The sequence below is a fragment of the Gossypium arboreum genome, chromosome 5 (genome assembly GCF_025698485.1).
Source record: "Gossypium arboreum isolate Shixiya-1 chromosome 5, ASM2569848v2, whole genome shotgun sequence".
NCBI lineage: Eukaryota > Viridiplantae > Streptophyta > Magnoliopsida > Malvales > Malvaceae > Gossypium > Gossypium arboreum.
Genome location: NC_069074.1, coordinates 19,364,770 through 19,381,504, shown reverse-complemented (window position 1 = coordinate 19,381,504; position 16,735 = coordinate 19,364,770). Strand labels below are relative to the sequence as shown.

The 16,735-nt window shown below is 29.1% G+C and overlaps 1 protein-coding gene across 2 annotated transcripts; it reads left to right on the top strand.

Moving 5' to 3' along the window:
• Positions 1-10,650: 10,650 nt before the first annotated feature.
• Positions 10,651-16,608, top strand: LOC108450962 (homeobox protein knotted-1-like 2). Of its 2 annotated transcripts, XM_053028819.1 has the most exons (6): positions 10,651-10,977; positions 11,215-11,634; positions 11,767-11,889; positions 12,050-12,185; positions 15,303-15,556; positions 15,661-16,608. In XM_053028819.1, exons 2-6 carry the CDS (start codon positions 11,242-11,244, stop codon positions 15,862-15,864), a joined length of 1,110 nt encoding a protein of 369 aa, XP_052884779.1. In that variant the 5' UTR covers positions 10,651-10,977; positions 11,215-11,241; the 3' UTR covers positions 15,865-16,608. The 2 variants fall into 2 exon arrangements, with proteins under 2 accessions (XP_052884779.1, XP_052884778.1); XM_053028818.1 differs by having other exon boundaries at positions 10,665-11,634.
• Positions 16,609-16,735: the final 127 nt, after the last annotated feature.

The window sequence follows — 16,735 nt, the reverse complement described above, 5'->3', positions numbered from 1 at the left end:
AATTAGTATAATAATATTAACATATAAAATTAAATATTATATAATGCTGATAATGTTAATGAATGATTTTCTATTTATTAATCAATACTATACGTAAAATTTATTAATTTCAATTACTTAATTAAAATAAATTCAAATTAATGATGAGTAATTATATTTAATATATATAATTTTTACTAAATTACTTAAAAACATTAAAAATATGTTTGGTAAAATTTTTAAAACAATTGGTATGATAATTATGTTTTAAAATATTATATTAATTAGTTTTACAATATCTTTTACTATACTATTTTTAAAAATTCAAATATTGTTTTTTCTAACAAGGGTTAAACTGCAAATTTATCATCATGCTGTAAATAAATATTGAAATTCATCACTGTACTTTAATTTTATTGATATTTGCCCTTGTTTTTTTTTTTAATAAGTAAATTTGACACTAAATTTTTATGTTATTAAATTTTACCACTAAACTTTAAATTTTATTAATTTTTGCCACAAATTTTCATTTTTTAATTAAATTCTATCGTTGGATATTGATTTTGAAAATTTGAAAACAAATTTCAATAATAAAACTTCTTTAAAACATTTTATTTCAATACTTAATAATAAGTTAATTTAGAAAATATCAAATTTTAATAAAATTTAAAATTAATGAAACTAATACTTGAAAATTAATATATATTTTATAAAATAACGGTTTTTATATTTTATTTTGACATTATATTGTTTTACTTATTAATGTTAAATGTTAAGATGAAATAAAAAAAGGAATTTTGTTGAATTCTTTTGAAGTTATTTTGAATTAAATTTGAGTAGAAAATTTTAATCAAATATTAAAATTTAGAGACAAAATTCAATCAAATAAATGTAAAATTACAAACTTTAATATAGAGTTAAAGCATAGTGGTAAAATTGGCTTTAATTTATAAACAGGATAATAAATATCAATTAAAGTAAATTATAGTGGTAATTTTAATTTCACCTAAAATATAGTGATATTTTGCACATTTAACATTTAGAGGTAAACTTTTTAAAAAGTTACAGTATATTTTATTGATGCATACAATCAACGCGTGTATTGCACGGGTAAGAAAACTAATTAGTAATTATATTTGCTTTTAATTTCCCTAGCTTTTTTTTTTATTTTAGGGTAAACAACATTCACAATTAGTAAGTTATTAGTAAGTTTACATTTTGATTACTCAACTTTAAAAGGTTACAAAATGGATATTGAACTATTTAAAAGTTTTTATTTAAGTCATTGAAGATTGAACTATTTGAAAGTTTTTTTTTAATTTTATTTAAGTCATTGAGTTATTAAGTTTTTTTAAAAGTCCAGCTAACGAGCTCCAAGTGAGGATTTGATGATCGGTACGATGAATTAGTACCGATCGACAAGTCGAAGAATAAGCTTTGGATCCAAGTTGATCTAATAGTTAGTGTTAAAGATTGAAGAAGAAAGCTATTTGGATTTTACTTTACTTATTTGCAATGTTCAAAGTTGTTTCATAAAAAAAAAAATTGAACAATAGAAGAGAAAAAGAATAAGAGCTTTTAACTAGTGTATGCAATGTGAACAGAGATGGCCATACAAAACAATTTTAACATCTTAACGATTTAAATGAAAACTTTAGAATAGTTTAATGACCATTTTATAACTTTTTGAAATTGAGTGACCAAAATATAAAATTACTAATAATTTAGTAGCCTTGAATGTAATTTACCCTTTATGTTATAGGTAGAAAGTACAACCCTTATTTTAATTAAATATAGAACCCATATAACTTTTCTTTTTCATAAAAAGCATAAAAAGTTGTTTTACAAACTCAAATTTCCTTGAGAAGGAATCATAATTAGTGTAATTAGTAGACATAAAGATGGAATAATATATATTTACCTAATAAAGCAAAAAAAAAAAAAAAAAAAGTAAGATAGCTAAGTTAGCTTTTAATTTGTTGCCACTATTAAAATTAAATGCTAATCAAGCAGCTGGAATTAATGAAAAGGAGGAGGAAAGACAAAACCTAATGATCCTATTTTGCTATGAAATCAAAGTATATGGGTGCTCCATATCATTCCACAAAACAAAACTTAAAAACTTGGTCATTGCTATTTGCAATGGGAATCAAAATTTTATTTTATTTTACTAAAAAGCCCCAATTATTTTTTTATTGATGGCTTAAGGTAAAATGTTAATGTTATTGTATCTAAAAATTTATATTTCCACCTTTTCATTTTTAAACATATTTTTTCGAATAAAATGTAAAATACACGTATTCAATTAAATTTTCTATATTTGGACCGACTTTATTTCATTTTAAATACTTAAAACATGAATGATGAATATAAATTGATGTTGTTGAAAATGTACATACTGAAAATGAATTTAGCTCCGATTTGAATTACATCATAAATGACTTCAAAACTCCTAAGCGCTAACCACCACCACACAACAATAAATAAATAAAAATCAAACATTAATTACGTCGATTAAGCTTAATTAATGTGTATATATATATATATATATCATTTTTTCGTGCTTTTGATTTTCATAAGATTCGGTCAGGATATATTTATAATTACCTGCTAATTGTTTTTACTAGTTATGTTTCCTTCAATACTTTTAGCATATTATTTATTTTATTAAATTTAATAAATATATTCGCTTTTTTTAATAATGGTTATTAAAAAAATATCATCTTAAGTTCATAACAAATACTAATATATATATATTTTTTATCAATACTTAAATTTGATTTCAATATTCAATTGGGTACTTGAGTTTTTTTATTTTAATTTGATGTATAATTTTGGCTTCAATGTTTAATTTGGTATCAAGACCAAATGATATTACATGGTTTAATGAATGTTTGACACTTATGCTCTAATAAAAATATATGTACTTAATTAGGATAAAACAAAGCACATGTACCAAATTAAACATAAAAATCACACTCAAATATTTAACTGAGATAAATTAAACTTAAGTGTCAAATTTAAAAAATTGAAGTACAAAAATAAACATTAAAATCAAAGTTGTTGCGACAAAAAAAATTCCAAATACTGAATTAAATATCAAAATATATTAATTAAAATTGCCGAAAGTTGAAATTCTATAAAGTTTAGTGAATGTAGAAAATTGCTGGATCCAACCTGACAGGCATCAAATTGAATTGAAAAAACTTTACCAAATGGTAAAAGACCACATTTGACAATAATATCAATCGTTTCGGCAATGTTTTCCATTTAATGCACACCTTTGGTCAGTGCTATCCTTTAAAATTCCTGAAATCAATTTTAAATATTAAATTATTAAACATCATATTTAAAAAAATATTTGTATAATTTTATATTTACAATAATACCTATTCAGCCAAATCAAGAGTTTAATCTAACAAAAGAGTGTGAATGAACAAATTGGTTTGTTGCTTGATTTCCGGAGGCAAACAAAGGAATCAGGAATGTTATGAGTATATTATTATAATCTAATTCCAAGGTTTAAAATCTGAGAAATAATGGAGGTTGATGTGTCACTTCACTTGTTTTGTTCAATCGAAATCATATTATGTAAAAATGAACCATCTTTTTGACTATTAGATTAATATACATATAATTGCATAGCAAATTACAAAGATTAAATATTATAATATGCTAAGTGTTTAGAAGCACTATTCTTTTATCTCACACAAAGTTGCTTCAAGATGACATGACAGGAACAGCTCATTCAAATGATGATTGAAGATGATGATTTGACTGGGAAAAGGCAAGCACCAATAATAGACAACTCAACTGTGCATCATCTCCAAACCCCCCCTTCACCTTCCTTTTAAGTAGATTAGAAACCAAAGAAAGGAACTTTGATCAAATTAATCATGAATTGAACTCATCTGCTCTTTTACTGGGTTTGATGTTAAGAAAGTGATGGTAATTAAAGTAGTAGTGATTTTGCAGGGCAATGGCAGGCAAGTGATTGCACATACTATAGAGAACAGTGCATGGAGAAGAAGCAAAGAAAACAGCACTGTGACTGAATTCAGTGAAGGACAAATGAATATGGAGAGTGAAGTTGATTATTTTTTCCCTTTCCCTGCAAGGTTGCTGTTGAGTTTTAGACATGTCCAATCCTCTTCAGAAAGTTTTAAATAAAATAAAAAAATGGGGCAAACAAAGCAACACTAGAAACCAAATTGATAGCTTCTCTCTTTATCATTTCGGCCCCTCCCTTAATTATTTATTTATATAGCGCGCGACTATCGGGGGTGGAAGAGGCTATTTTATGGCCTGTGGGCCTCCGTGTCTCTCCAACTCTTTCAGATTCGTGAGACATTCGATGAATTTACACTTTGTAATGAAATATTAATTATGGTATAGTGATTTGGCGAAAAGAAGATGATAGCAGAGGAGCAAAGGAGGCCATGCCAGGCAACTTTAAACAAAGCTCTTCCAGTTTCAGTTGGGGGTGTTGTTTTAATTTTGCCTCCCATACCTACTTTACTGCCAAATGGTCATAAAAAACAGTTGATATGTTGGTTAGACTGAAGCTAGGGGGGCTTTTTGCACAGTTAACCGTTGAAAATAACTATTATGTACGCAACTTCTATGTTCTTCTATTCTTAAACAACCTTTTACGACTGCACAAAAACAACCCCATGAAATCACACATTAATATCAACACCAACCGCTTTAAACTTTTAATCACCATGGATACTTTGGTGGTTGGGAAAAATGCTTTAGAGGTGGATATGACCTTGTTAGATTAAATGATAATTTTTTTTTACTAAAATTTTAGGTTTAAGTTCCATCTGATTGAATTCCAAATTTAATCAGTTTTAATGTCCCAATCAAATTTTGGGGAAAAAAAACCAGTCCCATATGAATGTATTGCTGTTTGTAAGTTTCTTTTTAGGTTACAACCAAAACTTAAATTTTGAATTTGATGAATTATTGGAAGTGAAAGATATACATGTTGCTTTCTTTTTTTGGTATGTGTCATGTCTTATTAAATTCATGTCTGGATTTTTTTTTAAAAACGGGGTGAAAAAAATTAAACTAAAATGGGTATTTTGAAAAGAAAAATCGGAAAATTATAAATCAATTTGAATAGAAATGTACGATTTATAAAATATAAGTTAAATTTTATGACGTGAAAATAAATATTTTATGTTTAAAATAGTGAAAAATAACTTAAAATATTTATATAAAATTGTTTTCAAAAAGCATATTATTAATTACTTTTTATTTTTTTGAAAACATATTCTTTTAAAATACTTAACAAAACAAGTTTAAAACTCTGCCAAATAATATTAAAATCGTAAACTAAAAACTCAAATTACCATAAACAATTCAAAAATATATATAGAATGAAGTAAAGCAATAGCATTAGCAGGTTTCCACATTTGGTAGTGAGGAAGCATGATAGATTTGGTAGAACAACAATATATATAAAATAATAAGAAAGTGAAGGAATATTTTGTTCATAATATATGATATTACTTGTTGCTTTGTCTTATTAATCCAATAAAACTCTTCCAAAGGGGGAGGAAATGAATGAAACGAGAAGTGCCCTACACATATCAATCTTACATGATTTTGTTTTCCAATTATAATGGTGAAAGGCAATTAAATATGATCTTGACATTTAATTTTCCCTTCCACTCTTCCTTCTTTTGTATAATTACAGCCATAATGGAAATTCCATTGATAGTAAGGCTTAGGTTGTTACATTCATTTTCCCTCCCTCCATCCTTAAATTGTCTTGTATGCAAGTCTCAAAGCTTTTTATTCAAGCCTTGCATTTTATGCCTTAATACGCAATTATGGATGGACTTAATTAATTCAACACTTCACTTTCTTTCTTTTATATTTAATCCATCACTTGTGCGGTTTTAGACAAATTTGATATTTAATCCCTTAATTACAATTTATTAAAATTTAATTATAGGTTCAAATTCACAACCCGTTAATTGTTATTATTAAAAGTGATTGCATTTTTTATTGTTATTCAATTATATAATCACTGCTGCTTAAAAGTTTAGTTAATTATATTCAATCAATAATAAATTTATATACTAATCAAATGCTTGAAGATATATGTTTTTTAAATTTCAATATTATCAGTAATGATTTATGAATGACATTCGTATAAAATGTTTGATTGAATAAATTCTACAACTTACAAATTAATCTCAACATAATTGGAAAAATACAATTTAAATAACAAAATACTATTTTTATATTAATAGAATTATATAGACATTATATATTTTTAAATAAAATAAAAACTACTTCCTAAATATTTGAACTGTTAACTTTTCCAACACAATCAACACCTCTCTAACAAAATAATTTATACTTCTTTTACTATCAATAATTATTATTTTTTAAATTATCAAGTAACTTTTTAAAAAAATAAAGTTTTCCTGAAAAGAAAAAGAGATCAATGGTGATAACCTTTTTTATTTAGTTAAGGTACAGAGGATTAGAGGTGAAAATGTTAGGAATTAATTTTACACTGGCCGGGTTAGGCACAGCTTAAAGGCCCGCCTGAAGATTTGGGTAAAATTATAAACACAAAAAAAGAGTTTGGGCAAAAAATAAGGCCTATTTAAAAAACGGGTCGAGCTCAGGTAAACATTTTCTGGCCCGGGCATGGCCTGAATTTGCAAAAAGAAAAAAATGTTGTTTTCCCATTGTTTTGCTATTATTTTTTATTGTTTTCTCATTGTTTTGTTGTCATTTCACTGTTGTGCTGCTACTATTTTATTGTTATTGTTTAAATATTGTATAATTTTTATTTGCTTGTTAAGTGCACCTGTCTTAATGTTATTTAAGTATGAAGATTTTTTTAAATTTATTTTCAATTTGTTTAGAAACATTTATTTTAATATTTTTTATGTATTATATTTTAAAAAATGTATATATAAAAAACAATATAAAAATTTAATGCGACTAGGCTCGGGTTTTAACATTTTTATCCAGGCCAAATTTGGATAAAAATTTAGGTCCATTTTTAGGTTGCGCTTATCAAACGAGTCTAAATTTTATCAAAGCCCGACTCGAACCTAACCCGACCTATGATTTAGTGTAGGGTCCATTTGGATTTGATATAACTCTTAATGGCACATTTTATGTACTTTTATTGCCCAGAGGTATCTCAATGGTTTGTTTAGATTGCACACTATCTACTAAGAAATTAAATATTGCAGCAATAAAATTAAAATCAACGGTGAAATATATCTTTGGATTTAAATTCAATTGTAACAACGAGACGAACGTAAGAAATGGCTTTTAAAGATATGGTATCAAAATGAGTGTATATGTAAAATAAAGTCTTTAAAAATATTTGACATTTTAAAATTAATAAATTATTTATATCTCAAATGTTTTTAATAAATAAAAGTTATAAAAAAATAGTATTGTTTCAAACATTTTTTCCTTTACTTTTAGTTAATTATATAACAAATGTTTTTATTAGTTTATCATATAAAACAAATCTATGCATTCATTAAATAATTATACAAAATTTAAATAACAAAATGAAATAAGGAAAAAAATAGATTTTTTTATACAGCTAAATACCATTATCCTTTCCAAAGGGAAGGATGAATGAATAACTAGAAAGGTAAGGTTGGATATCATAATTGTTTTTCGATGAAATAGACAATTCGTAATAAAATGTACTTTATTTTCATAGATAATAATTAAACCTTCGACCTCATAATTAAAGGAATAGATGAGCACCAACTACACCACACGTCATGGTTTATTTATTTTTATTTGTCTTGCACTATATTTCACATTGTATGTTTTTTATTTTAAAAAATTAAATAACTTTATCAATTCAATATTTGTATATTATTATCAATTCTCAACATATATATATATATATTTTAAATTAAAAGATTTTGAATTATTTATTAGTTTAGTTTTTAATTATTTTGATAAAAGGTTTGAATATTTTTATTTCATATAATAGATATTTAAATATATAAAATAATGTACCTATTATTCTAATGTGCATAATTAATTATTTGGTAAATTATTAAAAATTTCATTATATATGTTTAAAAGTTATTTTCTCTCTTCATTATATATAATTCACTCTTTCATTACGCTGTTGCGATTAAATTCAAATATATATTCTACTACTAATTTTAATTTAAAACTACAATAGTAATTAATCTCAATACACATTAAAATTATAATTACAATTCCCGGTTTAAAATTAGGTATACTCCCGCCACCTCAACCTCAAACTGTGCTTCAAATTTTATTGTGCATGAAAATTTAAATTGTTTAAGTTCAGTTGATTAAACTTAATTAAATTTGTGAAAACTTTGTTATTCATAATTGAGTTTAAGTTGTAGTTAAAGATTTTATAACATTAATGAAAACTTTAAAAAATTTAAAATACATAAATATAATTCATTTTAATCTCAACTTAACAAGTTGAACCAATTTTGATTTTTTTTAAATATATGATATATGTTATCTCATTTACAGTTTAAGCATGATTTTTTTAAAATAAAATAATAATTTTAATGCCTAGTGTTGATATCAAGTCAAGAAAAGAATAATTCCATGCCGAAATGATTAAAGTTTAAGCAACAAATGTTGATAAACTTCATCAAATTGACTTAGACGGAATCTATCTATTTAACATGTATTATTTTTATTGCAAAATTCTTAAATTTTCAACCGTAGAAATTATTTCATTTAAATTAGACAAACAAGTAACAAGAAGCAATTTGTTTCTGTTTGGTTTTTAGTGAAGGGTGCGGGGGAAATGATTAAATTTTATTATTTACTATCATTTATTGTTGTAATCATATACTTTATTCAAAGAGTACTTGATATTCAAGGCGAATCTAAAGGGTTGGTATGGACTTAGCCTCTCTTGAAATCGAAAATTATTATTTAGACTTCTAATTTTTTATTTATAATTTTAAATTAGTAAATATAAAATTATATTTTCTCCTCCTAAAATTATAAAAAATTAATTTAATCATTTAAAAATTATAAAGATATAGAGTATAAAAAATTAAAATTTGATTCGGCCCCCTTAAAAGATTGTTCTGGTTTCACCCCTGCTTGACATGCGTTTTCTAATAGAACTAACATTCCAATGAACTAACCTAATTAACTAGTGGATCTTGAACTAGCTTGCAAACCTTAAAAAGACTATGTGTTTCTGTTAAGACAATGTGAGGTCCACATAAAAGCTTAAAGTCATTGATTGGCAACGTCTTATACTGAAATATAGCATCATCGCTATTAAGAAGATCAAATCAAATTTCCATGTCAATAGCCTTAAAACATATAGCTAAGGCTGTCTCCACTTATAAAATGATACATACAAACAGCTTATACTCTCCCGTGTACACACTTTTTCTTCCTCAATCCTAAACTCTCCCACAAAAAAATCTTCTTCCTAACCTTCACCTAAGTGCTCCTCCATATAAACTCAATCCAACGCTTAATATAAATAATTGGTATAAATATTTTGTCAATACGACACTTAATTATTTTTTAAACTAAATTTGATTATTAACATTTCAAAAGTTAAATAACTTTTTTTAATAGGAAAGTTGATTAAAACATTAGTTTTTTTTCAATGATGTTAGTGTGACAATTTATATGTATGTGTAATTCATATTAACATGATACTATTTGTCATACGTGTCACATCAACAAATAATTTAAAATTATTAAAAATTAAAAAAATAAAAATTCATAAAAATAAAGAAATATAAAATACATATAAATTACCATACAGTGGTAATGTTTAAAGATATAGCGTTTTAACCAGTATTTCTATTTAAAAACAACCAACCATTCAACTATTTTTGAAATATTAATGGTTAATTTATAAGAATAAAATATAGTTGATAAAAATCAAATTAATTAAAGATGTAAAGGTTAAAATCTAAATTTATGATGATATGAAATAATTTTAAAAGTCATAAGACAAAGATGTTGAAGTGAGTTTATAAAAATCATAAAATAATATATGTTCAAAAGGTGTTTGTATTGTAAGTTAAGGAGTGGCATTCTTCTTAAAATAATTGAAGGAATTTAAAATTAAATGTAAGTGAGGAAAAGAAAATAAATGATTAGGTTAGGAATAATTTAGTGACTATAGTTGCTCAAATGAGATAATTGAATAAAACTTTAACAACATGTGTTTGTAAAGTTAAGATGGTGAAATAAATAAAAAATAAAAAAAATACAATAGGTCTCCATTATCAATGGGCTGAATTTTAAAAATATAAAAATATATAACTAAATTTCTATATTTATATAAAAAAACCTATTAAATATTTAGTGATGATGTATCTAGTAGTCTACAGGCAAATCATTTCCGTAGGCTGATTATTGACCAATAAACCCTGGTTTGAAAACTCTTATCGATAACAATGATCACACTTAAATTAAACATAAAGGTAAAAAAGGAAAACCCCTCTAATCTGGTTGATGTAACATTTTCCTTTAAAGTATAGTATATGAAAACCTTTTAGTAATTGAGTGAACAGTTTGCTCCTCTATTGTCAAAGTGTGAAACATTTGAAAAAGCAACTACTAAAATATTGAGTGAATGAATACATTGGTACGTCCTAGAGAAGGAAGTGCAATAATAATAATAATTATTATTATTATTATAAAGGAAAATTTAAAAATAAAAAATCTACTTGCCTTATCTCGTGGTCGTGCCTTGCCTTTATTATTTTTCAAATATTTCTTTTTCTTTCAACAAAGAACGTCTTGTCAACCACCCAATGCCACGCAGTCGCCTGCCGGTTCCGGCTTACGCTTAACTTACCCTTTTTTCTCACCCTTCAACCTTCGTTAGATCAACTCAAAATAACTCTTTATTCTTTCTTCTTTATTTTTTTTGTTCCGTTCTGGGCTGCCTTTTTTTTTTTTTCCCTATCTTTTCTTTGCTATGCGCAAGTGTTGGTGCAATTTCATTTCAAGGTGACATAAAACTGCAAAGAATTGCAATATATTTGTTTTCCTCATTGATCAAAAGTTTTTCCAAGTCTACTCGATTTGATATGGAAATGGAAAACTTTTTGCAGTGAATTATCAGTGGGGGTCTAGCTATCTTCTTTTAGGGTTTCTATTCCTTACACTGCTTTTCTTTAGGGTTTCTTTGAGTCTTTTGATTTGTAGCTTGAATTAAGTTTTATCCTTCTGCTTTGTTTGGCTCAGCTGAATTTGTTGTCAAAAAAAAAAATAATGGAAGATTATAATCAGCTAAACGAGAATAGTACACCCAGGGGAAATTTCTTGTACGCAACTCCAGTTCTTGCATCGAATTCTTCTCCGTATGGGAGAGGGAGTAGCGGCTCCAACGTGAGTAATCAGCAGGTCGAGATGCCATTGATTTCTTTTCAGTTTCAGTCGAGCGAGTGTTACCAATCGGAGGTGCATCCGATCGTGAAGACCGAAGCTAGCACTTCACAGCATGGCCAAAAGTTTCACTACCCTTTATTGAGAGAGCATCAAGCAGCAGTTCATCACCAACAAGATAGGAATGAAAGCTCCAGCGAAGTGGAAGCTATCAAAGCCAAGATCATTGCTCATCCTCAGTACTCTAACCTCTTGGAAGCTTACATGGATTGCCAAAAGGTAAGTCTTGCCTACAAAAGCAGTATATTCCGTGAAGTCGAAGACGAAACTTGCTTTAAAACTCGAGAGAAATTCGATTAACTCGTTGACCCTTTCTCACCACTAATCATTTTTTATACTGTTGCCATACAGGTGGGAGCTCCACCTGATGTAGTGGCCCGACTAGCTGCTGTTCGACAAGAGTTTGAAGCAAGGCAGCGATCTTCAGTGACATCGAGAGACACCTCAAAAGACCCAGAGCTTGATCAGTTTATGGTGATTTGTTTAGCGAAACCTTCTTCTCTTTGGCTTAAGATCTCCTTTTTGGGGATTTAATGACAGCTCCTTGTTCGGCTCAGCACCTTTTTTTTCTTTTTCTTTTCTTCTTCTTTTGTTTTTTTGTTCTGACTCAAAAATTGTGGATCCATAAAACCAGGAAGCTTACTACGACATGTTGGTGAAATATCGGGAAGAACTAACGAGGCCAATACAAGAAGCTTTGGATTTCATGCGGAGGATCGAAGCTCAACTCAACATGCTCACCAACGCTCCTGTGCGGATCTTCAACTCTGGTACCTCTTTTTTTTTGTTTCCTCTTTGTATTACACGCTCGCTTTTAGTACATGCTTAAACACTTGATGAAGATGGTGGTGATGATGATAATGATGATGATTTATTGCTGTGCCTACCTTTGCCTAATGCCGTAGCCTGGAAAAAGAAACGGAAGAGACTGTAACTGCTGGTGCCTTTGGATTCGTAATATCACCAAAAAGAACCGATAATCTAATTGGCTAGGCTTCCTTTGGAAATTGTAGACCTGAGTCTACATCTTTCGTATTCATCCATTTCGCCATTGATAGCTGTGACCCAAATCACGCCTTCCAATAATGAACAAGGAAAAAAAAAACCAACAAAAAATAGATCAATAAAAACGGAGGAGAAGACCCAATAGTGGAAAAAGAAAACAGCTACACTGAGTTTTTTTTTTTTTTTTTTGGAGCTAATGGACGAAACCCTAGCTAATCACGAATCTATATAGTAATAAATTGATTGCAAAGTTCCAATGCTTAACAGATATATCTATATTTGTAAAGAACAAAGATAAAACGCACTTGGTTTTATGCTATTGCCGGCTGTATGCAATAAAATTCACACGTTGGCTTTTTTGTAATGGGTTTACCTTTTCAATGATCTCTGACAGAGCCAGTCTTATTTTAGGGTTTTATTCTTTCTTTATTTTTCCTTCCCAAAATCTAGATACTCTTATTCTATTTGGTTCTGCTAAACCTGATTCTGTTCCAAGTGGGTTTTTGTACATAAATTCATGCCTCGAGAGATGAATGATATAATTAGTGTCTTCCCTTTCCCCAGCTGTTCTTCGTTTAAAACAAATAGTTCTGTAGGTTTTTTTTTCTTTTTGGTGAAAAAAAATTATAAAGGTTAGGAAAATTGGAGAGCATAGGATGCTATTCAAATCAGTGCTACCCCATTCTGTACGGCTTTATGAAAAATAATATATATATTCCTTTATTGGTATTTGTTTTGGGGTTTTATCATCACAGTTTAGCCCCTAATTTTCTAATTTTTTTGATCTGTCAAAACAATGGATGAAGGAATATATATTGATTGAAGGATGCTTTTTTGTACTTAAATAGATATTTTCGTCTAGCGTTAATTAAAATAAATAAAGTTATCAATTTTGCTTATAATATAATGATGTTATTATAATAAGTAAATATTAGCTTATCTTAAAGAGAGGCAAATCGTTAGCAAAATATTTAATTAAAATGATCATCATTACAAGCATTAAACTTTCATTTTAGCATTTCTTTGGGGGGAAGGCAGGGAGGGTTCTGATTTCCTGGGAAGTATACTCTAGGCCTTGTAGGTTCTAGCATGTTTCACTCGAATTTAACCTCATAAATGAATTAGAAAAATGCTTCGACGCAACTGATTTTGGTGAGAGATCAAAATCCTTCTCAGAATGGCGTAGAAGAAACCTCCGTTTATGATAAAACTTGTGTCAACCTTTGTTTATATATACATTAAGGTCTATGGAATTATTGGCAATCTTCCACGGATTGTTTTTTAATTGTTGATCACTGAAGATATGGAATGAATGTCGGCTGAATTTCATAATTGGAATACTTTTGGCAAGTTAAGTTTTCAGGGTGATGTTGTGAGATTATGCTTGTTAGAGCTGGATTTTGTCTGGTAAATGGTGTTGGACTCTTTCTTGTTCCAACTCGAGAAACCTGCGAAGATTAAACCTTGAATGCACCATAGACATTTCGTAACCGTTGCATGATAGCTTTGAGCCTTCGATACCCTTGGCTATTGGAATTAAAGTCCGGATGCTGATAATAGTGTTAAAGCTGATATGTAGGATTTTGAACGAAATATATATGAAGTGATTCATGAGAGGGACAAAGATGTTGGTACATCTTTGTAAGTCTCATTTGATCATATATAAACCATTCATGCTGATTATTAATGCACAAATATATTGTTTTAAGCATCAGCTTCCCACTGTTTTAATCATTTTAATGGGTTCCCCTTCATGCACTGGAATTCTGGTGTTTATGTTCCCACATGAATGAGGATTCGCGTATTTAGCAGGATATTCATCTTAGTCATTTTTGGTAAATTGTAAATCAGTCATACGTTTGCCGTTCTTTCTAAGTTTAGAGATGGGAAATGGTGGTTGTTTATTCCAATCACCGGAACTAGAATAGGATGTTAATCCAATTGTAAGGGAGTAAAGATATGGAATGAATACCTGAGCGGTTCCTGGACTGTTGACACCTCTTGATGCGGATATGATGAGCCCGAGCTTTTTACTCCAGTCATTCCCTTTTAAAGGGCTAAATATATGGGATTTTTGTTGGTTTACTTTGCTTAAGCTAATGGGAGCATCTATACACACTTAAAATGTTAATCGTAAGCATGTTGGAAGAAAGTTGCGAGTTGGTTAATGCAGACATTATCTAGCTGTTTCTCCTTCACTGCTCACAACTTCCTCTCTTTGTTCTCTTTGTCAAATATCAGATATACGTATCATTATAATTTTACTGTTGTGGCCATGTTGGTCACAGTTTCACTTCACTACAAGTCTAGCTGGTGAGCTATAAATCCTAATTGGTCAACTTTCACTAAATTGAATAGGCAATGCACCATTCATTCTCCTTTACATTAAACTTTACTCCCCTAAAGTCTCTGTGACTTGTCCATTTGTGGCACCTGGCCTTTGTGTGCTAATTTAGGAACTATTGATTTACATGTCCTATCTCTCTTGTAGTCATCTTTTCTTGGACATCTGTCTGAATTGGTAAGTCACCTCATTCAAAAGAACCGGAGAAAATAAAAGAAGCCATGAAACCATCAACTGATGGAATTTACTTTTGATAATAGTTTGACCTACTTTGCCCAAATACGAAACGACGAGGTCGACTTGATATGGGCAGTTATATTTACTTTATACTAGTCTCCTTTTGATTTAATTTGCTTGCATCATACCTATACCGAGTAAATATTGCATTGCTACCATGAAATTGATTATGATGGTTGTGAATATGGTTGTCATTGGACAGAGTATAATGTTGTGAAAATTTTCTTGCACTGTGTTTACGTTTTTCGAGTCAAGTGCATATTTTCAAGTTGATGTACTTTTTCCACATAAATTTGAACAGATGAGAAGTGTGAGGGTGTTGCTTCATCCGAGGAGGATCAAGAAAATAGCGGCGGAGAGACCGAACTTCCTGAATTTGATCCGCGTGTTGAAGACCGAGAACTGAAGAACCACCTATTGAGAAAATATAGTGGTTATTTAAGTAGTCTCAAGCAAGAACTCTCCAAGAAGAAGAAGAAAGGGAAACTACCAAAAGAAGCTAGACAGAAATTGCTAAGTTGGTGGGAGTTACACTACAAATGGCCGTACCCGTCGGTATGTATCCTTTCTTTAGCTAAACTATTCATTGGCAAGCTATTAGAATTCCAACTTTAGTTTTTATCTTGGATTGCTAATGAAACCCGGTGATAATCCCATAGGAATCGGAGAAGGTGGCATTGGCTGAATCAACTGGTTTGGACCAGAAACAAATCAATAATTGGTTCATAAATCAAAGGAAGCGTCATTGGAAACCTTCTGAAGACATGCAATTCATGGTGATGGATGGTCTGCACCCACAAAATGCAGCTCTATATATGGATGGTCACTACATGGGTGATGGTCCTTACCGTTTGGGCCCATGATATAATATGCAACAGCGCATTATAAATTACCTGCCTCAGCAGGAATATATATATATATATATATATATATATTTACACTAAGTGTTTGTTTCCATTACATTTCAACCATAAGATATGTTAGTCTTCCATTGTTTTTTTCTTTTTTGGTTCATCCCTTAGGATTCAGCTTTCTCCTACAACATAATCTAGCATCTTTGAAAAAAGCACCCTTATAGTTTCCTGCTTGCCTATTCCTTATGATGATTGTCAAGGATGGGGATCCCTGTTGTCGGGTCCAGGATGCCTGCCTGTGTTTCTCATGTTCAAAGGTACGGTGTTGCGCCTTGTTACGCCTTGTTACTTCATTGCTGTCTGAATGTGAAGAGTAATTAAAGGAGCTAGTGCTGCCAGAGAGATTGTAATGTTAAAGTTGAAACGTTTTTTTGTGGGGGGCAGCACTACATGTTTTTAAGTGTATATAGTGAGAAAGTATGCTGGGAAAGTTTGGGTTAGTTAATGTAAGTAGTTGTAATACTTTGTGATCTTCCTTTGATATCTGCAACTTGCGGACAAGGAAAGGGGTTCCAAACATTGACGGGATGCCATATTAATCAGCTGTATTAAGCTTTTATGTTCCTTGTCTCTTGTATTTTATAACAGACCAAATAAATATCTTACATATTAGTTAGTGGTTGTCCAATTTGGGTAATTTAGGACTTCTGTTCTAACCGTATGTATAAATGTGATTGAGTTGAACGAGTATAACCGGTGTTTTTTTTTTTAACATAGGTTTTTATATATCTAAAATTATCTATAGTCTTTTTTAACTCTTAAAAGAGGAGGATAATGTATTTTTGTGTAACTGAACTTACGTCATCTTACATTGGAACTA